The 27,022-nt window shown below is 37.2% G+C and overlaps 1 protein-coding gene across 5 annotated transcripts; it reads right to left on the bottom strand.

Moving 5' to 3' along the window:
- Positions 1–2,243: 2,243 nt before the first annotated feature.
- LOC107219152 (echinoderm microtubule-associated protein-like 2) lies at positions 2,244–27,022 on the bottom strand. 5 transcript variants are annotated; one of them, XM_015657271.2, is made up of 19 exons: positions 26,888–27,022; positions 19,418–19,564; positions 11,065–11,295; positions 10,761–10,917; positions 9,234–9,347; positions 8,634–8,765; positions 7,722–7,790; positions 6,297–6,602; positions 6,028–6,100; positions 5,721–5,927; positions 5,414–5,651; positions 5,119–5,276; positions 4,767–5,024; positions 4,317–4,454; positions 4,005–4,121; positions 3,814–3,837; positions 3,405–3,492; positions 3,084–3,310; positions 2,244–2,932 (listed from the first exon to the last, which is right to left on the bottom strand). In XM_015657271.2, the coding sequence occupies exons 2-19, from the start codon at positions 19,464–19,466 to the stop codon at positions 2,807–2,809; spliced, it is 2,712 nt and encodes a 903-aa protein (XP_015512757.1). In that variant the 5' UTR covers positions 19,467–19,564; positions 26,888–27,022; the 3' UTR covers positions 2,244–2,806. The 5 variants fall into 5 exon arrangements, with proteins under 5 accessions (XP_015512757.1, XP_015512741.1, XP_015512785.1 ...); XM_015657255.2 differs by lacking the exon at positions 26,888–27,022 and adding an exon at positions 13,144–13,226; XM_015657299.2 differs by lacking the exons at positions 7,722–7,790; positions 19,418–19,564; positions 26,888–27,022 and adding an exon at positions 13,144–14,701.

Below are 27,022 nucleotides of genomic sequence, written 5' to 3'. Positions count from 1 at the left end.
TGGTTGAATCAGTTGCACTAATGTTTTGAGGAGGTAAAGGAAACACTACATGCTTCGAAACAGGTAGAGAATATATTCACCGTTAATAATAATATGACTTCTTCATATAATATTACGATCGGCCGGGTCCGTTCTAATTAGACTAAAATAAGTCGTGTACTATACACACTTAAACATGCCATACATATCTATATACAGTGTCCAATGTGCCTCAGCGATGAACTTTATTACGAATATATTCATCGTAAACGTCGGTATGCTAGTACTATAAACGGCCGCTAGGGGGTGAACTTTCGCGCAACGGAAGTAGCTTCAAAGATACTTACAGAACCGGGTAGTCGTTAGGTGATTAAGTATATATGACGTGAGATAACGCAGACACTAAATTCATTATATCGCGAACGGCGAAAGCGTAAATCTTCGTATCGTTGAAAAATTGGTTGGTGAGTGAACAAGAGTCAGTGTCATATATTCAATTTACACTTCTACGTGTATAAAATTAATATTTCGGGCTTCATCCGTGTCATTTACAGGGTAATTCCCACAAAACTTTGAATTACGACAGAATTATAAATGATATACGAAGAATACGTTTTGAGCGCTGGAATAACTCTAATGTTCAATCAATGCAAAATGTTTACCTAACAACAAATTATATTACATGTCTCTTTCTATCATTGAACTTCTTGAGTCAACAGAATATAAAGTAGAACACGCTTAATTTGTTTTGAAACACAACGATTGACGTGCGTTCAATCAAATTTATAATCAAATTAATCACATATATTTTTGATAAAAAATTCACATTATCGCAAGGAATTCACAACGGATTGTTTTGAATAAATTGATAGACAGCATAATCATTCCAAAGCTCGATTCAGTCCTATATAAGTTATCACGAGTATTTCGTTTGACAAAAGTATTTTGTTGAATTAACTATAGCACTTACTTTAATCAAACGAATATCACTTGACTCAAATAATTATTACCCTCCGTGTGCAGTGAAACTAATTTATCGCGTCCGATCAGAGTGGCTCAGTTTTTGTATTGTGTATTATTTGTGCGCAAGAAAAGTCCATAGATCGCCATTCAACACGACTGCAAGTGAGTATGATAGTGCAATATTATTACAAATGTTATTCAAGTATAGGCAGCGTGATATCCGCGTAGCAACCTTTCGAAGCTTATGAAAGTTTACAATGTACTCGGATCTTTATACTTGCACGCGGCACAGATTTTATATCATAAGTTGATCGGAATTAATTACAAACGAGTTTGCGTTAATTTGCCGAATTGCTCTGTCTCAATTGAAAGCGAACCATTAGCGATTAATTTTTTGCGTTACATTACCAAATGCACACACGTACCGTGTACGATTTTCAGAGGATCAAACCTCAGCTTCTATTGATTAATTGGACGATTAATCGTAGATCAAGCAGACACGTTTGTCAACATTTTCTTTTTTTTTTTTTCTTTTACCTTAATATTACTCGGTACCCACCGCACCTGCCGAAATGGAATTAAAATTATTTGAAATAAAAATTCGTTTCACAATGAATACCATTTATTAGTTGATCGTGAATAATATAATGCACAGATCGATTGATGCGATATAAATAATTAGGTAAATTGTACAGTATCGAGGAGGAATATATGAGAGAAAAAAAATTATCAGAAAAAATCAAATAAAGTAAAATAAAATATGTAATCCTGCGTCACAGCTTTGGTAAAACGTTTATACCAAAATACAACAAGTTTGATAGCATCCTACGTCTATATACATATGCATTTACCTACTCTTTTTAAGGCCTCTTCGCAACAAGAACTTTCATTCGTCGCAACGTTTTGCATAATTATTTGAGTTGATCAATCGTCATTGTGGTTTCAATTTCGTATTTCATCGAACATCTTCTTATAGTAAAAAAATAAAATTTTTCCTTCGGACAATGCAGTGTCCGTTATTCACAAAAACTAAAGAGAATTGTTCTCTGTTTAAAAAAAGAAAGAAAAACGTACCGGCTTAAAACACCGGCCGTATCTAATATCCGTTAAATATTGAAATCATTGATATCTTGCTTTGAAATATATTCGTGTTCGAAAATTGAATTCGTACGACTTTTGCTTAGGTAATTGGTGACATCAGTCAGGCTTATCGTAACGTAGAACCTTTGTTATAATAACTATATTATTGTTAATATGTATAATATGATAATAGCAAAGTGTCGTTCATTCACAAATCACGCTATTTTTTATCGGACGGCATTTCGATACAGAATTATTACATGTAATTAGTAACTTTGCTTGTTTTGTTTCTTTTTTTTTTTTTTTTTTTTAATCATATAATATGCGTCAAGAAAAGGCTTCAGATGTACAAAATGATTCGTGTATTCTATCTGAAAACATTGCAGTAGTTATAGTGTTAAAAAAACATTTAGAAAAATTAATATATTCAGCGTGCAAATGTTTCAGAGTTCGTGTAGCGTAAAATTGAAACAGACCGTGTATCCATGAATAATATCTACACCTTTTAGTCATTCATTTTTATTCGATCTAGCCTAGCTGAAATTGAAATGATTTCCTAAATACCAAACGTGCTTATACAAAGGTATAACGGGCAATAGCCTAATTTGACACGTGCCGCTATATAAAACCACTTTTACGAGCTATAGGTACACATCATTGTTAAGCTTAAATAATCCGATGCCCTTTGCTTCTTTTTTTGCTCTTTCTTTCTGCTTCATCGTCTGAGCTCAGATTGCTCAAAGAATTGATCTTCGCTCTACCGATTACTACGAAGATACGACGATTAGGACACGATCCATTGCAAAACGCTGGTGTCATTACCACCGGTTGAAACCAGTCTCGTGTCATCTTGCAGAAATGAAACGTTTGTCACGTGACTCGAGTGGCCGGCATAAACGTGGAACAAAGACTGAAAGCAAATCGATAAAAATCATTACCATTATTTCTTCCATACAATCGTCGCCTTTTGATCGATCTGTAATTTTACACCCACATAATGCCTGCGTGAAACAAAATCGCGACATGATTCTAACGTTAAAGTGTCAGGAAAATTTGCTCACCTTTGGTTGGCAGGCCGGATAAGAGAAAAGTTTCACTTTTCCAAAGTCGTCTCCGGTTGCCAGCAATTTTCCATCCCCGCTTCTTGCGCAGTTGTTGATATCGGTACCGTCCGCACTTTCCGGCCAAACGCCGATCGTTTCGAAGCTAATGATGCAGCTGTGCGTCGCCCAATCGACGTCTCGTAACACCGACGATTTTGGTATTTGCCGACAAATACCCGGATTCCCTGATAATTGTTGATATTTGCGTTAGCTTGGCAATCGACCGCCCATTAAACAAACAATCGATTCACGGTCACGTCGTTTGATTTTCATACTCACAGTACAACAACTCGTAATCCCCGCTGTTACTCCTCAAGTACTGACTATCAACCGACCAATCGAGATGGGTGATGAAACTCGAGTGTCCCTGTAATTGAAGGTAGCAAATTGATGTTACGAGATGGTGTTCAAACTTGAATTGCGATGTGAACAATTGCTACTGTCTCATAATTGTGCCGTCTATCGCTACAAATTAGTGATTTCACTGCGGTGGAAGCGATTTTTTTGGGTGTAATAATTGATTGGTAGTTGTAACTGGTATTTCCGATTTTGGGAATAAGATAAATGGTTGAATTTTTTTTCTTCAGCTCTTCTTTGCTTCAAATTTTGACCGGAATAATCAGTTTCAAATAGCAATCGAAAACTGGATCCCTCTATGAATTGCTTAGTACTGAACCATCGCTCTTACTGTAATTCCTCGAGTCCTCTTTTGCTTGAAATTCAAAGTATGTTTCGCCAAGTGTTAGATGCATTCACAGTTGACCGAAAAGTAAATCACTTTCCGATTCGGTCTATTTTTATACACATATATACCTATGTATGTACACGATTGAAAATTATATGAATTACATTTACTCGTGTATTAATTGTAAAACTCACCATGCATCTTCCAACGCGGCTGTACTTTGTGGCGTCATCGTTCACTTGATATATGTAAATGCTGTTGTCTCTAGATCCGATCGCGAGTGACGATCCATCGGGCGAAAATCTCACAACCTAAGAGTAGAAAACTTGCAATTACTTTTGCCGAGGTTTAAAATCCCGTCTTATACTCTCCGTCGATCGTAAATTGTCGTGAATTATAATCATAACGCATTCAATATATTTTAGGTGTTTAAAAAAAGCTCGTGAATTTTTATTCCCATTGTATGTTCGTTAATTATTTAATAAACTTCGAAAGTATTTCCTTACTTGCAATGGTTCAGAACCGTCGGAATGATGAGTATATAATTCTCTTGTTTCGCTATCGATTGCGAGACATTTACCAGAAGTGCAACCAACGATCATCACCGTACCGTCTGGCGAGAAACACACGCTCTGTGCTTGTTCCTGGATAAAAATCATAGTATTTTTTATTAAAAATGTTTTCTCCGTCACGAAAACTCTGATAAGCAAAATTGTGCGGTGTTTAATAACCGCAGATACGGTAATGATTAGTCCTAACCACTTTAGGGTACGTTATTTTATCAGGATCAGGACAACTAATTAGGTGCGAAGTGTTATCTACGAGTAGTTGATAACTTGTGTGATTAGATTGGATCCATGCTGTGCTACAAGAAATGAACATTTAAAGAACTGCAAGTTGGAGTTCCGTTTGGGAAAATATTTGCACAATTGTCGAAATACTGATAAGTCACGTACCCCGATGTCCTTGCTCCACACAACGGAGTGGCTCAGACTGTCCCACATTTGTAATAGCCGGTCATGACCGGCGGTCGCAAATTGTGGCAAGGTGGGATGAGCAGCCAGTCCCCAAACCTCATCCGTGTGTCCCAAGACCGCTGGATTGAAACCCATTTCCAAATCGCCAACCAAGATGCAGTTGCGTGTGGTGCCAACCAGCAATTGAGACCCACGTCCTTCCGAAACTGTTCTTATCCCACCAAAGTGGCCTTCGATCTAGAATTCATCGATCAGTTACAAGGATTTCCATTCGTTAGTTACACCCTTGCGGAGCCTGCATGGAATAGTTTAAAAGTATCCTCCAGCTCACCTGAGCCTCTTCTCCGGTCAGACTCAAAGACGCGTCGTAATGCAATATCCTCCCGTCTTTTCCACCTCCGGTGACAACGGTTCCGTCTTTTAATACGCACATCGAGAATATAGATCCGTCGTGTAGATTTCTCACCAGCCTAGAAATGGTGTTTGTTCCTGAAAACGAAATTTTTGGTTATCGAAGGTAACGATGTCGAAAGAAAGATACGCGACATAATTAAATTACACAGCTCGGAGCGGTTCGAGGTGGATCGTTGGGCACGTTAGGCAAGAGCGAAGGCCAAAGTAATTACCTCTCGCCCACACGATGATGTTTCCGTTACTATCTCCGGTCAGAACATCGCCATTTTGATTAAAGGCCACACAGGTAACGTATTTAGGCTTGTCCCGATTCTCAAACACCCCCATCCTCTTGTAGAGCATACCCCCGTTGTCGAGGGACCAGAACGAAATGTGGCTCTTGCCGCAGGTCACTATTTGATTTCGCTCCAACGGATGCCATTCGGCGCAAACTACCGTGTCAACGGAACACTGTAATTACAATCAACCAGGTCAGCACCGCATCTGGAATAATGTCGACAAATTCGTCGTCACGCGTACCTTTGTCTCCGTCAGTTTCATGCCGCGATCACCCTTCTGCCAGTCCCAAATCGATATGTTGTGATCCGACGTCTCATCGATAGCGCATAGCAAATTACCGCCGTCTGCTTTTGAAAATGACAGGCAGCAAATGGCCCCGTCAAATTCTCCTGTACCAATGATATGATTCGTCGTCAAGCTCACAGAGTTCCATATCCTGATATGCGGCTGTGAAGACCCGGGATAAAACAAAATTCATCGGAGTATTAAACATGACAATTCCTTCTTCAAAGTTTTCCAAATTGACGAATTATTATAATTTACTTACAAGGGCATCTCTTCTGTCAGTTCCCGCCACTTGGCCAGTCGCTATTAACAACTTGTTCGGGTGTATCGCTATGCTAGAATGGAGAAAAATTCAATTGAACGAACGTGCCATCGCACAAAGAGTTTGAAACACGAGCATGAAATTCGTGTACCCTTGACTAAAGCGACGTACAAGGTTCCTTTTCCGGATAAGCACGTCGGGTCATCGTGTAAGACAAAATCGATACCAGTGAAATGTCACTATGTACAAGTCCAGTGAATTCACGTTACCATTTGACATCGTCGGTGTGACCGATGTAGTGCCTTTGGCTGTGTTCCTCAGGGTTGTACAAGACCACGACCGCCGCTACGAAATAGACGATTTCACCGGTCGGCAACAGGTGCAAGTTGCTCCTGCAGTCCTTTCCTCTATAACCGTAAACCCAGTCCAATTTTAGCTTGCTTTGGGGTGGCGTGGAGACCTTGTGCAAGTCGTAGGACTCCATGAACGGCGTTGGAGGAAACAGGAGTATCGGCCTCCCGCGTAGATGCATCGTGATCGTTCCTTCGTCCTCATTGTACTGCATGCCTCTCGTGCTACAATTCACGGATCGAATGATTGCAGTTATACCGACGGGTATGAACAAGCCCGGTGGAAGAGAATATCAGGGTTTGAAACGAATTAGTTTATACAAGTTGCAAGATCGATTATATCCAATAATTTTCACGCCATTTTTCACTCGTTGTGGAAAAAACCTGCCACTGTAAAAAAACCTCACCACTCACGCTATGCTTGAAACTATCGAACAAGCAGCAACTATTCACAAAACCAATATTATGCGTGATTATAGTGCAGTGAATCGAGACTAGTTTGCATTTTTACACTTCGAAGACATGTGACTATTGTATTACCTAAACAACAATGTTACTTATACACACAGATGCAGACAGTTAAATCACACATGTATCTAGTTTTTATATATTTACATCTAGCATTGCGTTAATAGAAAAACCAAGCGATAATATATCTCTCTTTGATTCCAAAGAAGTACGCGATTCTGTAATACTTGGGGCGCAGAAATGCGTTATTGTATAAATTGTAACATATAAATTTCGTTAAAACCTCTCGAACTGCGAAACAACACAACCGCTGCTGGATACTGTTCGTTGCTGACTGTAAAACTTTCCCTTCCTGCCCACAACTCCTGCTAAGAGGAGGTATGTATACTGCGTCGAGTGACTCACGTTGAGCACAGTATACATACCTTGGTTTAAACGAGATACAGCTTGATATGCCGAACCGCGATATTACGTCACACGCTCTTTTTTATCAGGTCGTTTACCGCCGGTTTAAAATAAATGAAAATCACCTCTGGTGACATTGATGGTCGAATGTTCAGTACATCTTTTTCATTGTTTTCATTTCAAGTTTCGAGGGAAAATTTAATCTCAGGCGTAATCGAACTTGCGTAGAATTCTTCAGATTTTAGTAGAAATTTAAGTGTAACAAGGGCTGACTGATGTTTACAATAATTTATCTTGTTATCATCTTTGAACCTCTTTTTTATACGTTTAGAAATAAGATTGTCTTTGAAGATTGTATAATTATGACGAAAAAATGTATCGGAAAAGTAATGTGGCGATTTTTGGAGAATTTTAATAGGTAGAATTGTTACAGGTCTATAACTAATATAGTTTATTATTTTCAGACATTACCCATGTTTGACGTTGCTCAACACGGAAGGCTTGAAGAGATTGAATAGTGACTTGGTCGATGTTGATAATCTATAAGATCAAAATGCGAACAAAAACCATGCGGTGCACCAAACAACAAGTACTAAAAAAAAACACAGCAAAATGGGTGAGTAGTTTTGCTTCAAATACCTTTAATTATACTTATCTGTTACATATTTAGCAAGCGTGAATCGTACAAACTATAAGTGACAACATCTTTTGTAATTCGGTCATCGCTCGGGTGTTTCATCGAACTTCGGAGATACGCTGTAACGTCTTTGATACGAAGCAATTAATTTTATTGTTTTTTTAACCACGTTCTATTCTTTGAAGAAGGTCAGAAAAACACCATATTAGAAACACCATGCTTGATTTGAATAATTTTGGTGCTTGTATCAAAAACTATTTCTTTCTTGACACCGTATCAGCGATCTTGATATTTTTACAAGATTACAGAAAATTTTTGGGTACCTCAGGGAGCGAAAGTATAACACGTACATATTAAGATGCTAATCACAATCGCACTTTCACCGTATATTTTTACTGGAAAAGAATTAGCTGCCATTATAATAACAACGCGCAGCTCAAAGTTCGTAAACCGACATTGAGGATCCTTCAAAAAATGTTGTTACTTATTTGAAAGGCAATAAGTATGCTTTCAATGTACACGCTTATGTACATATACTGCATTTTCTATGTGTGTACGTTTGAGAAGAGCAGTAACACACGTAGATAAAAAAAAAAAAAAAAAAAAAAAAAAACTCACAAACCCAACGTCAAGTAAAATAACAACAAAAAGGTTAAGCTGCAGGTTAAACCGTGTTCTAGGACAAGCACTCTTCTCTTATGTTATGTATACATTTTTTCCACTTGTTACTGTGTTCACTAAGTTACCTGGAACCACCGAGTTGCGCCGCGACCCCGGCCGGCGATTGTGGCGAATGCGTAAAATCCCCTGTCGAAGACCACCTTTTAGCACGTCGAAGGCTACTCTGTGGCGGTCCGTTTGTTTTTGTCGTTGGTGATCTTCAAATACACATATTTCTTACTATTCATGCTGTATGATGATCAGGGATTTACCGAACTTGTGATCTGGTAAAAATAGTGTACGAGCAAAAACTTGTGAACCATTAAATCAAGTTTCAATGATCGGAGTTGATCGAGTCGAATGATTAGAATTCTGAACTTCTTCACTCTCTGTCTCACGATTATTATCTTTCCTATTTTTATTTTTTGTCTACCAGAACACACGTTTCACAAATTCCCATTTCAGTATATGTAGTTGGAAACAAGCTACGACGCAACATTGAGCAACAGAAATGTAATATGCGTGCTTCTGTTAGCATTAGATACGTGTAATTTCGAATATCGAATCGAAACTTGTTCTTGCATCGTAGATATTATTACACAAATATTTAACATCGAACGCGCAAGGCACTGCACTTGGAAATCCAACGAGCAAGACGAGCGAAATTATATCCGCAATCTGCTAACCTTGCAACAGGCAACGGCGTCGCTCTCGGACTTGGCGAAGGCACAGGTGAAACGCTGCTACTGCTTGGACTGTCCGAGTGGAGCGAACCCGTTGACTGATAATGTACAGATCTTCTGCAATAGAAGAAACATAAACGAAATGGTATAAGGCAGATTTTTTTTTAATTTTGTGATACGACGTTTTGGCGAAAAGCAAAGCCTCGGACCGAAATGAAGCTTCAAAAATTTAGAATAAGGATTCTCATCGGTGGCAGTCGGTGCTTTCATTTTTCTTTCTTTCTTATTTTTCTTTTATCGGGATCATTTCGTCCTCGTGATTATGGACGACTACGAAATATGTTGAATTTTTACGAAATGGAAAGGAACTCCGGCTTCCTTCTTGCTAAGATTTATCTCAAAGATTGTGTCAGAGACGCCACACTGGGAAAAATTTCATTTGTTACAGTAACTAGAGAAATTGAGTAAAACAGGTACCGTTAAAAAAAACTGTTTGAATATTGTTGGAGTTACGAAAAACGAGGTACGCCTAACCATTTTGCGCTATCGTCGATCCTTTTTCGGTTATTGCAACGCAAAATCAGTTTGTGAGGTTTGCTCTACTTTTTTAGTTAAACAAGGCTTTAACGTCAATTTATCGTCGCACAAGCATTAAATTTTCGCAACAGTTGCAAGAAAATATAGTAACAATGATCGTAATGAGAAAGAATAGCAACGGATACTAGAGTTTCCGGTAACAGCTAGAAAACCAATTTTCATTTTGTACCAAGAACTAGATTTTTTGATTGTGTTAAAAAATGAAAATAGTTAAGGACTGAGCGGTAAACGGAATTCAAAAATTTCTCCGAGTGCACCCATATTGAGGATCAACTTGCCTTGCGCCAAAATATATAACGCAGGATAGAAGTAATAACATTGAATGTGAAAATAGCTTGCAAGAAAGAATTCGAAGACTGCTTAATTAAGTAACCTCGGTTCACTCCGGCGAGCAAAGAGATCGTCTGAAGAATTCATTTCCAAATTTTGCCGAAGAAACTTTGACAAGGGGTGACTGAAAAATGCACCGTTACGCTAATAACGGCTCATGAAACGAACCGAAATATTTTCGACAACTTTATTAACGTTAATGAAAATGAAATTTTCACTGTTCGTCAAAAGTTGGCCATTTCCGCCAATAAAGGTGAACAGAACTAAACAGAAAAAAAAACCACGCCCACTATACACATAATAGTAATGATTCAGAGCAAATTCAAGTAAGACGAGGTAACAACGATTCGGTGAAAGGGTTTAAAATCACACCGTTAAGCTCTAGTGTTTTTAATCTGATTCAAATATTTTAAATGTCACTTTGTTCTCAATAGCGATTTCCAGATATTGGCTGAACATTATTTTGGAAATATCTGTCTCCATAGCGGATACAAATTAGATGTCCGTGTAAACAACGTTGCTGACGATCGTTGAAACGGTTTTTCCTCCCTGCCCAAATTGTGATTGTGATCAGTCCTTAAGGAGATCGGGATTTAATTTTACCTTTGAGGGAGCTGCGACGGAGGGGTATAGCTAACTGGTCTTCGAGGACTAGCAGCAGCGTCCCTAACATCCTGACTGGAGCCACTCGAATGCCTGTAGGATGCGACACTAGATTGCCTTAGCCGAAGATCTTTCTGAGAGCCGGTAGCCTGGCTATCTGGAAGTAAATATTCTCCGTATAACGTACGTTCCCTCTTTCGTTCGTCGTTATCACTTATCGGGAAGTGAAGCTTTCAAGCTTTCGCAGGTTTCAAAATTCTCAGATAAGTAGAAAACAGAACGTATCGTACAATGGTGGACTCACTTCTTTGCGGCACGTGACCGTTTCTAATCGGCGACGACAAGCCGCGTTCCAGCCTTCGCTCGATTCTGTCATCTTCTCTTCTCTCTCTACCCTCGAGTTGGGCGATTCTTCGTAAAGCATCCGCCAATGTTGCCCTTAGACATACGATCTCGTCGCGTTGTGCCAGCGATTGTCTTTCGAGATCAGCCACTCTGCCTATCAGCGAGCCAGTCTCACATTCTAGCATCTCGTCTGTGGAAATGTCAAATATTACGGATAATTAATGTCACTCGGTCGGTTGTCCGAAGAGTGACGGTATTTTAAAACAACTTTGACCCTCCAATTTTATCGAAAATTACAAGCTTTGGATTTATACAGCTTATACAGCAATTCTGCGATGCTTCGACAAAGCTCAATGAGAGCTTTTCACCTATTGAAAACCCATTTTTCTCTCCATCCTACGAAACTCGACAATTTTAATCGACGTAATTGGCTATCGGTAAGCATTAAATCAATGCTCTTTGATCAAGTTCGACCAGAGCTTTGTGAATTTATTCCTCATTTTCACAAGCATTCGCTCATTGTTGGAATGTCAAAGACCTTCTCAATCGAAGGAATGAAACGAAGTGAACCGTACGAATTGACAAGAATTCGACGTTATACTCGAGCTGAATTTATTTATCTACATTCCGGGTAAATCGTCGAAGGCATGTTACTGCCTCGGATTATGTTAACCGGAAAAAACGGTCAACAGCAGAATAACAGGGAACAAAAAACATTGGAACATAGGCAGTATACGGTCGGAAAGAAGGAGTAAAAACGACAATAAAAAAACCCTCAGCATAACAATTAATCGGTTTCTCAGTGTAACGTCCGTAGCCCCCGTTATTCTTACGATTCCCGAACGTTTCTTATCAGCATCGTCATCTTCAGCTTCGTGGGAAATCGCAGATGGAATTGTTTTCACGATCCATTGTATCTAATTGTAAGGCCGAATGTGAATGGCAGTAAACAACGCTATGATAGGACAGCCGTTGTTCCCTAAATTTTTCGCGACCGCTTAAGTTATATATCTTCAAATATCGAATTCCACGTATCTGAAGCGCGAAAAAGGTTTAACACCCTAACTCTGTACACAATTCAGAATAAAAACAAGCCAATGAATTTTTATTTTATAAAATAAACGTATACGTAGAAATAAAGATGTGGCAGGGATTTTCCGCAATCGCAATAGTAAATTCGCAGAATTCATGCCATTTCTTTACTTCTCTGCCGAAAGAAAATGTGTTGGAGTCTTCTTGATCAGAATTGGGCATAGAATAGGGCTGTTGAGCCCTTATTCGCGTTTGAGATACTGGGATTTCGATATTTGGTAATACATACGACAACGTTGAAATCTACCAGGGCACCCTCTCAAACAGGCTGAAATTTTTAATTGCGTTAAAAATAATAGTATCAAAATAAAAAAAAAATTAATAAAAAATAGGCAACGCGTTGGATTAAATTGACGAATTGATTTTTACCTCCAACTTATAAATTCCCCCTCGTTTCATTCGGTTAGAAATTTCATAGAAATGGACTAGCGGTTACGTTTTCATTTACCAGAGGGGGACCGTTCACCTTCGGTACCTTCGTGAAATATAACAATGGTAGAATAATTCTCAAAAGAACTCTACGCATACGGAATATCCATATACACATATTTAAAAAACGATTCTTTCGCGTGCGAGATAACGATCGCCTCGTAACTTTGCCCGCTGTTCCGTTCGCTTTTGTAAAACAGTCCACACACAACGAAGCCACAAAATTTCTCCCTGCTTACATACGCTACGCCCACATAATAGTTGATGAAAAGAAATCGACACGCACGAGAAAACTTGGCGAAGAAATAGAAATAGTAGGAAAAAAATTTTCAGCCAAATACGCGCGTTGTAATAATCGTTCAACGAGGTATTTTTATTTTTTTTTTCAACTCCTCTTCCGTTCGTCGAATGAAAAAAAAAATAAATAAATAAATAAAAATAAAAATGCGTATCCGCAACGAAGAACCAGCGATCAAACGTGCATATACATACATACGTATGCAATTTCGGTACTCACGCCATGCCTGCTCAGCCTCGTCTATAGTGTCCATCGTGTCCGGCGTTGACATCGCGATTGTGACTCCCTTCTGCGATCTCCCCCTTTTCCCCAATTTATTATTCAATTGAATTGATTGAAATAAATAAAAATAACAATGAGGATGAAAAAATACGTGTATTATTACGACACAACGCCCCGCGCGATCTTCCTCGTCTTACGGACTCGTTATCATCATCTGCAGCCATGTTTACTACAATGATGAATAAGAATCGTTCGTATTCCCTCGTGTTTGATCAGCTGCCCTCGCTGCAGCGTTTAACTCACACGGTATTATATATTTTTCATTAGCCGTTTAAACAGTAAGCATGTTTTTTCACTCGTCTGCAGTCGGTACTTTTGCTCATTTCTTGTGGCACAGAAGATTTTTGAAAATTAATTAAATTTCATTCATCTCATCTTGTCTTTGGAATTTCCACGGTATTTATCCGTAACATTATTTTCACTCGTTTATTTCTCACGCCAATAATCAGCCAAATTTTAGTTCGTTGGACGATTTATTCAATCATTATTTTTTCAATTTATCAACGGTGTAAAAATTGTACACCGTAGCTTTTTTTTATTACATTTATTTCGACACTCTGTGTTTTTATCTTTTTTTTTCTCTCTCTCTTTCACCTCGTTCCGCAATAGATTATTATTTAAACCAAATTCAAGCCCACTTTTCTGTACAGACAATACGTAGAGTCAAATTTCGTTTTAATTCTTCATTTCCGTGCGCAACGCAACGCCAACTTTTACTGCGTTCACCGATCGAATTGACTATGCGATCGACGCGGCTTGTGCCGGGATATACCGACATGTCACATGTGCAATGTGGGTATTAACACATTGTCGTTACATAACGCACATCGATACTATGTATACGTTCACGGGTTATATTACGCGTAACGTCTCAGCGTTTAACGAGAAAGAAACACATATTATCTCGACCTGATTCCTCAATCTAATATTAATGTACTTTACTCTCTTTAATTCGCAAACAAATCTCTCTCTGGAAAGATTGAAATTTGTGTGATTAAAAGAACTGTTGATGCAATTGAAAAATTATCACGCTAAAGTTTAATTATGATATATTTTTCTGTTTTCTGAATTTTTACAAGTTATTCTGCATATATTTTCAGTTTCGATAACTCAGCTAAATGTGTACGATTTCCCTCGAATACATTTAAAAAAATCCCAATTCATATCACAATCGTTGACTAATTTTTTCTGCTTGTCTAAATTATGACGTCAAAGCTGTTTGTTTTATTTTATTTTTATTTTTTTACAAATTTATTAAGAAAAATTTGTACAGCAGTGTAGCAGAAAAAAAAAAAAAAAATTATTACCGAATCACACGAACGCCGAGCCGTTAAAACGACGTTGCGAAAGTTGGCGTTATCTGTCTCGGTTTTCGTAATTACTTTATCAGTTTTCTTCCTGCACGAAAAACTAATATTTACGTACAAAATAAAGACGACAAATGTCTGTTACGGCTGTATCATTTAGCCCACATGTTTTCACTATGACCGTCCTATTGCTACTGTCAGAACGAAACACCAGCTGCTCGCACGCGATCAATAGATTCTAGATAATCTGTCATCTAGATGAAAATTTAGCTTGACAAGCTGCTCGCACACCTTGTAACAAAATCGTTTCGAACATCTGCTCTATCTCTAAACTCGCCTCTATTGTCCGTCACACAGCCTATGCACAATGTTCGTCCTATAACGCTGCATTTGTTATACTGCAGCGTAACAATGAATGCCTGTTGTGATTATTCTTAGTTACACCGGTACAGATAATTGTCTACGCCGTGCACGAGCCCATAAAACAAGGTGAATTATGCAATTGAAACGAATTTACAAAAACAAATGTCGTTAGATACGATAATTGTAGTAAACAGTTCATTGTTTGATGTTTGTTTTTGGACGTGTTCAAACAGCGTGAAACAATTCGGATCTGTGAATAATGGAGAATATTACTGTGAAAATTTGACATAACAATTCTATAATGATAAGTGGGAAAGAAGCATTAACGCAACTATTGTATGACATTTTGTTTACTTTCCCGGAGATGCATTTTATCAGTGATATTGTAGAGAGAGAAAAACTCTATGAACGATGTTTCATGAAATTTTTCTGCGTAAAACTATTGTTTATTATAAAGATGTTGGTAAATTTATCCTGACGGGATTTTTAACTTTGAATAATTTTTTTTTTTTTTTTTCACGTGACGCAAAGAATTTCTTCAAGAAGCGCGATTTTTTCAAAAAACTCTTATCCAGGTTCAGCTCTTCGCGTTCGCTATTCATACATATTACAATATTACATATATATACTCGTATGTATAATACATATCGTTAAATTGTTTCGCATGACTTGACGCTGCGCATTTATTTATGTACGTAAATATACCCAGTTAACGGTGCGGTCTTATCGGTATAATAAGCAACTTGAAACGGAGTTTTTCTCGGGCGAACATAAAGTGCGTAATGTAAAAAGCAGAGAGAAAGATTTCATATATGCCTATATAATTTTATATCCATGATATAGGAGCGTATATCAAATCTGGAGATGTAATATTTACGACAATTCTCATATATTTTCCACCCAAATAATTAATTGCTCAATTTTGGGATCGTGTTCAATCCAGGTCATCCATGTGCCTGGTCATTGTCGAGGGGATCAGCGGATGAAATTAATTTGACGTATGAAAATTTAATCAAACGTCGGTCGTGAAAAAAGAGGAAAGAAATCGGATGTAGTTACGTACGTGAAAAAAACGCCGTATATCGATAATTTCTTTCAACAATAAGGAGTATTAATTGTTTCCTGAGTGAACTTTCTCAAAATCGATAAAATGAATGAAATTTTTGAAAATTACTCCAAAATTAAGGTTATAATCTAGGAACGAAGTCGAGAAATTTTTATGGCATCGATCGAGAGAAAATATTAATTAATTAACCCGTTGATTTTAAAATGAAAATATTCACTCAAAATGCGTTTATCTGATTAAAGAAACACTTTTTAGACGAATTTGAGATGTTTGGAACATGACATTTCAGAAATTGAGTTTTTTCTTTCAAAATTAGTGACTTTCCTCGCAATGTGAGAATAATTCTATATAACAAATAGCGGCAATTGAATTGTCCATTCACTTTAACCCTCTACTTTTATGTTTTAACCCCTCTATATTTTTATCCGAAATGGCCAGGGTTGGAGATTGAGACGAGTTGGCGCAGAATGCTCCATATACGTGATACGCCGAGGAGACTGGCGTAAAGGCTAAAGATTAAAGATCGAAAGGAGTGTTGCGTAACGCATTCTAGTTCTCCAGTGACGGTGAGAAACATGACCCTCTTCTCACCCCGTGCCTCTCGGCCACCTAGAAGCATTTCGAATCGAATTTTTCATCGCAACGCAACGCGACCGATTCTTTCCGGCGGATACTTAAAAAAGGTACACGTACGTACGTAGTTTGTACTTGCAGAGGAAGTGTAAAATCCACTTTTTTCCTAACAAAAAGACTGGTTCGATAAATTTCGTAAGATTATTTTACGTCAGGTGGCAAAATAGAGTGCTAAACAGGCGGTTAAATTTTATTTCCAGTGCCTTAACCTACAAGAAAATTTCCTTTTTTTATACTCGCGAATTTGTATTAGGTTAAAAAAATTCAAAGAAATATCGACATGTTTATTTAAATTTAATGAAATTTATTTGCCAACTTTTTAACAGTTTCATTATATACCGATGATAAGATTTAGTTGCTTTTGGCACTCCGTTTTTCTCACAGGTGCAACAATAAGCCTCTCGTCCTGAGAATAATTAACATTCAACATTCGCACATTCGGTTGTAACGATTATTATTAAACACTACGAATAAGGCTATCAAGATTGTATTTTTAGAACCAAACCGCGCGTCTCGTCGAAACGGTGGGCGTCATCGCTTATAATTCCAACGATATGGGCGTCGGTCAATAATTATTGTCATTCTTGAACGGCGCATGCCGCGTATCGTCCAATTATATCAATAAAGCCAATGTTCCATAACTAATTAACGCAATTCTGCAATATCCACCTGCAGTCGGTTACTTTCCGCGTAATTGCATGTGTGAAAAATATGCATAGAATCACTGAAACTGTGAAAAATATCTCTAGACGTGTGAATAACAATATTTGACGTATCTCCCGTTTCGATTTCATATTTTTCACTCTTCCGCAAAAATCCTGCAGCTGTTCATTCCAAAGACTTTGTTTTGCTGAATTTCAAGAATTTATCTCCGCACAATGGTGACTGACATTTTTTGACTTTTCAACAAATTATTATCCACTTATTGTGATTGGGTTGAAGTTGCAGTTGAAAACTTTTCTTAGACTTTTTATTGGCAAAAAATTTTTGTGCGACGCGAGTGAATGGTGTATTTTTCTCAAGAACTTGGTTATGCAACAAAACAATTTTAGCGTCACAAAGTTATCAATTTCTTAAATTCTTCATCAGCACATGAATTAAATGTAATCACTGAGTTTTCTTTAGAAGAAAACAAAATTTCGTTTACGTGTTAATGTATTGTTCAGACTACATGAATAATCGGGGATCAAAAATTTCCAACCGTCATTTTCGAACTGTTGTTTTCTAATTTTTAAAAGAGTGAAAAACACGTTCGTCGCTCGATGTCTACGGTATTTTGTACACTTGAGATTTGGTAGATTTTGTTTTCAAATTTTCACATTTCTATATTTAATACGATGTTACTTTTGTAGTATCATTATTATAACGAATATGTTTTACATAATAATATTCATGAAATAGAAAGTGATGTAAATTGGTTTTTGCTATATTTCCTGTTTAAATCGTTTATACATCGAAGAATAATCCATTCGACAAAAAATGTTGTATCAATTTTTCGATTCGAACGCAATTGATTAAAAGAAAAAGAACAAGTACTGCAGCGAGTAGTTTTTTCACTCGATTTAAATTATTGCCTCGAAAGGTATTCCGTATTTTGCATTGAAAAATACGTGTCAAGAAACATTGTGCCTGCACTGTCATCTTATCTTTTTTTATTATCTGTTTTTATTGTTTTAATCATGGATTGCAGTTGAATTCAAGAAAATTCGTACATCTCCGCAGGCATTTATATATTGCTACGACCCAATGAGTTAAATATTTCAAATGTATTTTTGTTACTAGAGTGACGGCATCAAAATTTTATATATATATATATATATATCGAAGACGGGAATCGGTCAGTGAATATGTACAGTGTAAACGGCAATCAATATTAATGAAAGAACAGGATGAGCTTGGCACACCTTCGTAACGTCATCGTGCTGCCTTGAATGGCTTACATAATCGTCACCATGTAGTCAGGTATACCCATACAGCTACTTGATACTCGTAACATACCTATCGACGAATAAAACTGATAGAACAAGGTCTAGCCGTCGCCGAAGGAATGAGAAGCTGTAATCACCGCAAAAATGCGTGCGTACTAGTTCCCTTCGACAAATTCGAGGAATAAATGACAGATTGCTTTCCGAAAAATTCCGATTTTCTACACTGACTGTAAAAATTAAAGTTACTCGTTTATGGAGAACTTAAATTTATTCCTGTGGTCTCCAACTTTGGAGAAAAGTATATTATGTTTTGTGGACAGAGAATATATTTCTAAATAATTTTGAACGAAAATTTAGTTGAAGAAATTGTGAAATTGTGGCGGGGTTGAAGTTCCGAATTTGAAAAGTTCTCAAAGCATCTGATTCCGAATTATTTGGTGGCGATACTTGAAGTAAAGAAATCAAACTTTTACGAAACAACAAAGTTTCGAATGGTCGGAAAGCCGACGGCTCAAAGTTCCGAAAGCAAGATTCCAAAAATCCAAGTGACGATAAAGCAAAGTTTCGATAGAGCTGAATTCTGAAAAATAAAGTTTCGACAGAGTAAGATTCCAAAAATTAAAATATACTCACGCAGTGTGGCTTACTCAACGAGTTTCAGATTTTTTCATGCTTTAATTTTCGCACTTTCGAAACTTTCATCGTCGGGTTTCGGACCATTCGAAACATTGAAGTTTCACAAGAATTTGATTTCTCTACTCAAATTTCACGATCAAAAACATCGGAATTTGTCGCTTTCGCAACTTTTCAAATTCGGAATTTCGACCCCGCACCATTGTGGTTTATAATTTATGAAAAACGTGGAGAGAAACTCGGTGTTTAAAGCTTTTCGCAAATGAAGATACAAGACTCACCCATTTCTTGATAAACGTTATCTGCGTCCTCATCCCCGTTCACTCGCATTGTAGAGCCTCAAAGTTTTTTCTCGCGTATCATTGCGCTCTCGTTCCTAAACGTGCGGACGCGAGATGAGAAGGTAAGAAGCACGCAGCACCTGCAGCCTGAAATGCGAAAAATACAGGGATTACGGAATTGCGCTACCCGTAAGACGCGCAACGCGAAATGCGCTTATCTTTGCAATCCCATCGGTTCTGCGTGCAATCTTGCAGCAAAGCAGCGTGAGATTGCTCAACGTTCGTCACCGCTTAAATTCGCACGTCTCGCTTGAACTGCAATAATTTTCACTGTTAATTTATGCCACGTTCCTGTGATCCAAATTGTGCGAAAGTCCTTATTGACTATTTGTAACTTATGAATAGCGCTCTTTTTGAAATACTTTTGACGTATGTAAATAAAATCAACGGTGTGATCAGTAAATGAGAATGGAGACTCTTTCTTTTCTAACATGTAGGTTCGACGTTTCTGTGGAGAGTAATAAAAGGGTTGATATAATAGTGCAAGATTTCGCTTGCCTTTGGCTCCGGAATTCATTCGTTTGATCAAAACTTAAGTATAACTGTCAACGAGCTATTCATTTTTCGATAAAAAAATCGAGGCGAGAAGAAATGAAAACAGAGAAAAAGAACCTCTGATAGTAACGGGCAGAAGAAAGTTTGAAAAAGTTTCATCGAGTAACTGTATTCGCTCACCGCTCGAGAATTGGACGCATCGATAATTTCGGATATCTTTTTCTTACAGTTTTGTGTTAAACTTTGCGAAAGTGTAATTAACACCATCAGGAAAAGTCAACGGGATAAGAAAATGGTTTTTCGCACAAAGAGAAGTTTAAACAGCATTCATACGTAAAATGACTTTGAAATAAATCAGTTTATTTTATCGCGTAAAACCTGATCGTAAAATCACACTATCGAGGTATTTCATAAATCGAATTATACATTCCAAGTTTGGTACTCTATTACGGAAACTTGAGCGTCTAATAGTTGTAACATCGAAGAGGCAACGCAGAATCATCCGTAAGCCAGAATGTGTGCGAGGCATGCGTGTGTAATAAGATTTAAAAAAGGCGCGGGGATTGACTCTCGCGGAATGAATCAGAAAGTAAGTCAACCGGTTGAAATATAAAAGTGGTACGCATTGACCTGGTCAGAATGTTACCATATTCGTTCCGAAGCGTAGATACGGGGCTGCTCATTTCACCTACCGCACAACGTGAGCCAAGTTGAGACGTTCGCAAATTGTCATGGAAACAAACGGCGAAAAGAAAAAAATTGACAAAGCGAAAAATAATGAAAAGAATAGACTATAGTGGATGATATTTCGTATATTTTTAAGTGCATATTCTAGCCCACGTGTTTGATACCATTTTTATACTATTATTGTTATTATTATTATTCTTTTTTTTTCTTTTCTAAATTTTTTCCCCAACAGCTTCGACCTCCCCTTAATTGCCCTCCGGGTACGAGAAGCGATCTCCCCATTCTGCAGCTTTCATTTCACAGCTCATCACAGATTACAGCATTGCTGTAACGCAATCTAAACTTTCTTCTTTAACACTCGTCGATCCTCTTGCAGGTAGAATAATGTTTAAAGTAAACAAAATTAAGAACAAACTATTGCGCGTTCGGATGTAAGTACACAATTATGCGAGAGTATGGAGAGACGATTTATATCTTCAGGATTTCTACTGCAATCAAGAATTTAGATTTCAACATTTATTGCAGGAGTTTCCGGGATAATTTGTTGAAAAATTTTCGGGCTTTAATTTCGTTTTCTTATGAATTTTTAAGGATAGCTCAAGCTGGTTAGACGTTGAATCAAAAAATTTATATTCTAGACTGCTAAACCTTGAGCAGTTTTCAATCAAAAATATATTATGTCAACTTTTCCAAGATAAATCAAAATACTCCAGGACTCAAAGTGCAATCTTTCGTTTTCCAGGATAATCGCAGGGTTTAAGGATACTTAAGAAGCGGCAAAGATTCTGTGTCTTAAAATGAGAGAAGAAAATGTAAATGATCGTTTTTGAGGGAGTTATTTTGAATCAAAGTCACATCAGTGTGGATTACGCGAACTACGCTTTGCCATTTTCTTTTACCCACACAGTATGAAAGTAAAAGTATACCGGCATAAAATTCTACTCGTGCAACATCGCGTCTCATAGCCAGGAGCTGTCAAAGTAAAAGCGATTTTTTAAGGCAATGCAAAACGAATCGTTCGTTCGAATGTATGCTTGGAATTCATTTGAAAGAGTATTCTCGTTTTTTTAACAACGCAATATCGTTATCGGGTTAAAACAACAGTGAGTATCGAAATAAGGTCTTTCTTGCGGCACATAGACTGCAGATAGTGTGGCTCCGTTTTGAAAAATTATTTTCCGCATTTCGTTTTCTCACGTGTATTTCACATTTTCATTTTTCACACGATTGTTTATCCAGAGTCTGAAAAGATGCCGTATGGTGGGAAGAAATATTACATGTCGAATCATATTTAATCAAAAGAAATATTTTCATTTGTCACGTATTTCACTCTGTGCTGAATTGATGTGAAAAAATTAAACTCTGCTAATTCAAATATTCTTCCTGAGTTACGAGTTTCGATAATCAAATTACCGCTTTGCAACAGACTTCTTTACAATTCGAAACGGTTGATTGTCTTCTTTTCATCGTGCAAGTAAAAGATATTGAATAAAACTTGTAACATTGACCAAGAGAATCAAAAAAGAATCGGAATAAATTTGTCGGTATAGTCCATTCGTTCAATTGTGCATAAAACAAGATCACAAATTTTTAAAATAAAGGTAGCATGCAGAAATCAAATTATATGCATTTTTTTTTTTTTTTTGTGTTTCATTTTATTTGTGTTTGATCAGACGCACCCAAATCATCGCTCACAATCAGTTTCAACGATCTTTTTTTGCGATATAATCTCTCAGCTACTTATCCTCGTCTGCAATGGTAATGTTATATTTACTTTACACACGTATTCCATAAAATAACGCCAACTATAATTGATAAGTAAATAATATCGACGAGTTGCGCAACGTTGATAAACACTGTTGTAAAAGTGTCATTAAATTTCGCCATTTACGTTAAAAAAAAAAAACACCCACCGCATGTTTAATCATCATCCACACGTGGTACGACTTCGACACGACCCACGCTCCAAAAATTAATTTTCATACGCCATATTATATCGTATACTTAATTATCTTACATATTTAGGTAACTTTTTTTTCTACTCAGGTGAAAATAAAACATCTTTAAATTCTGTACAGTCAAAACCAAAGTACAAGATATGACTATCCTCAAGAAAATCATCAGTTTCCGACCTTCCCCGGGATTTTTTACGTTTCTTAGCGTTACGATTCGCATTGCTCTCCGTGATTGGATCTGTCGATCGGAATTGCTGCGTTTAAAAAATGTTGACGTCCGATTTGACTCCCAAACAAATTTTGACGAGGAAATATATAGCTATATAGTATATACATTATGCCAGGAAAGCCCCTCACAGCGCGGCGTGAATTCCTCTCGGTTCATTCTACAGCCTCCTCTTGTACTATAGTGTACTTACAATACGACTTGTTTTCAAGGTCGGTAGATTGTGTCTGCTGGCGATGCTATGCTGGTGCAATGTCTGCCAAGCACGTGGTCCCAATTGTGTGTTAGATAGAAATTTCGTACCACATGCAAAGCGTCCCGCCTACGCATAGAAGGTTATAATCTCGATCGAATTTTCATGTAAATAACGACTGTTTTAACGGTGACAAGTGTATCCCGAAGTTTTCTCTTTCTTCTTATTTCCTCCTCTCTCTATTCTTCTCCTCCTCTTTTCATGTGTAAATTTTTTTCATCTTTTCTACAGCTTATTACCGCTTTTTTACACGAGAAACTTTTATACTCCGACATTTCGCGGTAGAAATTAGCCGCGGAAAAAAGTCTTTCGGCATGAATATGTTTTTTAAAATTTTTCTTGCCGAGATACTTCATTTCTGTGACCACTTTTGTGCGAATGAATTAATTCCACTAAACACGTCACGTAATATATAATTTTTATGATTGTTCTTCGAATTCATTTTGTCTTTATGCATTTTTTGCTGCCTCACGCCAAAAAAAATAAAATAAAATGAAAAATGATCGTCGCAGGTTATTAAATTATTCTTGACCGAAGCTATAACGAGGCGAAAAAAACCACACGTTGTACTCTTTAAAAATATATCAAGTAGTATATTAAAAAAAAATTTTAGGTCAATTTTGGTACAGTAAATCTTGTTTTTTGTTTTCGCATTAACGTATGATACGCACGATATTCTAATTACATTTTTTTATTTCCAACATCGATCTTATCGTAAATCCGTACGCCTTCGAGGTATTTTCCACAGTCTGTTGCGTTAATTTTTAACTGCGTAAAGTCAAACATTCCAAAAGATGCATCATTAGACCGCAGCGGACGGAATTATATTCTTTATCTAGCCGTGCGACGTTTGCCAATGTTCCCCAATCTAGGCCGTCGATTGCAAAATCTTGTACAACCCGACCGCGGTACAACGATTATACCTATCCGTTCTTCTAAAGCCTTGTATAGTAAACTTCGGACTTACAACAGGTTATAATATACGTAAACTCTACGCAATATTGTCTCGTCGTCGCGAGGCTAGCTTTGTCGGATTTAATCTCCATCCTGCATGCTTATGCGCGTATAATAAGTTCTTCAAAAAAGAAAAAGAGTAAGAAGAAGAAGACCTCGCGAGTTCAGTTCTTTTCTCGCCTTTTCTCTCTTACATTTTCTTGTCATTAATTATTCCGTATTCCGTCAGCATTACCGTATAAAAAAAAAAAAAAAAAAAAAAGACTAAATGAAAGAAAAAGGCACTCGTTCAATTGCAATCATAAAATATATGTATATGTCATATATAGTATCCTCTGCACAGTTATAATGGCCAACTTTTATTGCAAGGCCAGTTTAATTGCAAAAGTTGACACATTACTTATAATTAAACCGCTGATTTGGCACGTACATATGTTAGGCGCCTGTTTTGTATACATATATGTACATATAATAGTCGCAATCAAATCACGAGTCGTTTGAACTGAACGCGGGCTAACCCGGAATTTCTGGCAAAGTTTGAAAGTTGAATGGTTTTTTCAAGATAATTCTCTTTCTGGTGGAGATTTAATCAGTTTTTGGATGGAACATTAATCTAGGATAAAAAGAGGATATTTTTCTTAATTTTCTACCGATCTATGGCAGGTTTTCTGATGTTTTTCACTGCCATGGATTAATTTTCCATGCAAAAACTTATTAACTCTCCGCCAGGAAGAGAAATTTCTTCAAAAGACCATTTACTTTTTGGAAATTTTGCACGTAAATTGGAATAGCTCGTTATCGGATTTGTTAAAAAAAAAATTTCAACATTCAGACTTTAGGGAAGGCTTTTGCACAAAAAAACCAGGAGTGCCAGAAACGACCCGTGTAACACTTAGCCAATTTAAGTCTGCATATAACTGATACTTATACAATTAGCCCAATTTTAATAAACCAAGCAAATGGAGTACTCGCTGACGACATTTTGCGAATTATAATTGAGAATAAAATACGATGGCAAATAATTTATGCAGAGATGATTAGTAATTAATATAATCGTTATTGTAGAAATATTTTATTTCGCATACAATTCTGCAGAGGTGGGATATGGTCGAGTGGTGAATTTTGATACGCTACTGAACCGGCATTCCTTCCTCATTGACGTACAGGTGAAGAGGAAACGCACGATTAGGAATCACGATTAGCCGTGCGTCTAAATTAAAAAATTATAATTCAAGACGCGTGTGATTATACCGGCTCGGTGAATCGCGCCTGGTAAACTAATTATAAACGGGACATTCTAGGATATGAATATACATCGTCATATGCCGATAGATACAACAGTATGCGACGTATAACGATATCTAATCTATCCTAGGGAAAAAGATAGCCTTGATTAATTATCAGCTTTAGAGATTACTCAATCTTATGCAATATTATCTCTTTAAATACCTAGCGGCATGCTTCTGCTTCTCTTTGATAAAACTTGTTCGTTTCACACAATGTTGGGTATTAATTTGCAGGTAGACCGAAAGGTGACTTGAATATTCGTCTTTACAAATTTATTCTGAATTCCAGACACAGCTGGTTAATATAATCCAGCTGAACGTGAATTCCGTTATACACATTTGGTAGCTAAATATACATGCGTGTGTAATACCCAGTTTGACCAGTTTACTCACAAATATTTATCCCCCAAATGTACTCAAAGAGTGATTACTTCACGCGAGATTCGAATTTCTTGCGTATTCAAATTCTTTATTATTATTATTTTCCGAAGCTGAAGCTCTGTAATGAAAAGCAAAACACGTGCACATGAGCAATGGTTGTACTTGACTCGATCGTTTCTTATCTCTGAAGATGAATTGCGGAGAACAAAACCGTGTTTCTTGCCATTTAATTATAAATCAAAATCACCGATACTTTCGGTGGAATATTTTTATTTCCAAACATTATTGATGAAAGTTTTCGCACGTTTCGCACCATCGCGTCTTTTCAAAGTGACAAGCGCGACAGCGTTCTATAATTTTTAATGAAAATATTGACTTCCTACTCAGCTGTATATCTAATCTATCTGATAGTGCAGATCTTTTTTTTTTTATGGTTTCCAAAGTAAGCGTCAGTGATTTCTTGAATTTTATAAACGGTTCGTTATATACGTAATAATTAATTTAAAAACTCGTTTAACGAAATTTAGCAACACATCTCTAATTCCAGGTTCGACACGTATTATTTTTTTATAATAGCCTTAAAAATTTGTCGCAGCAATAAAATCTATGAGATTCTTGTCCCGATTCCTGACTACTTTTGTTTCTAAAACGAATATTCATTGAGAAAAATATTAGCTACGATCGATATCCAAGATAATCGCCAAGTTTTTCAAAATCGAATTTCTTTCTCTTCTTCCTTTGATTGCAATGTATTTTTTACAAGCCTCGAACAAATTTCACCGCTTATTCGACACATTGTACAAAACCTGCGACACGCCGTATTTTTCCCCCACCATATTGAATCGCATAACGCACAAGGAAGTGGAAATTGAATGCATCGGTGCAACTGACCGATTCCACATTAGCAACGCCACCTACGCTACTGCGGTTCGAAACCGTGGGAGTCGCTACTTTATAAATACCTCTTGTATCCAACGTCCTTTTTCAATCTCTCCCGTGTCTTTCTCCAATATGATATCGGATCGAAAATCGTGCTAGGCCTAAAGCGTGCCCACCTATTTTGCGAGGTCGATTATTTTTTATACAATGAAACAACGACGCGTTTCCGGCATGTTTCTTATCCTCTAAATTGCGTACGCTCGTGTATGTATGCAAGAATCAAGAATCCGTTACCGTGGCTCAGGCTACAGGGGGAAAAGAAATATTCGCACGCCCTGTAACGACGCCGCAGGCTCTGATCCTCGTCGTTGTTTCGCTGCTCGAAACGAAGCCGAAGTTTCAGGATCTCCTCCTTTTCGCACACACTCA

This window comes from Neodiprion lecontei, chromosome 6, assembly GCF_021901455.1.
Source record: "Neodiprion lecontei isolate iyNeoLeco1 chromosome 6, iyNeoLeco1.1, whole genome shotgun sequence".
In the NCBI taxonomy this organism is placed as follows: Eukaryota; Metazoa; Arthropoda; class Insecta; order Hymenoptera; family Diprionidae; genus Neodiprion; species Neodiprion lecontei.
This window is presented reverse-complemented; position numbering and strand designations above follow the sequence as displayed.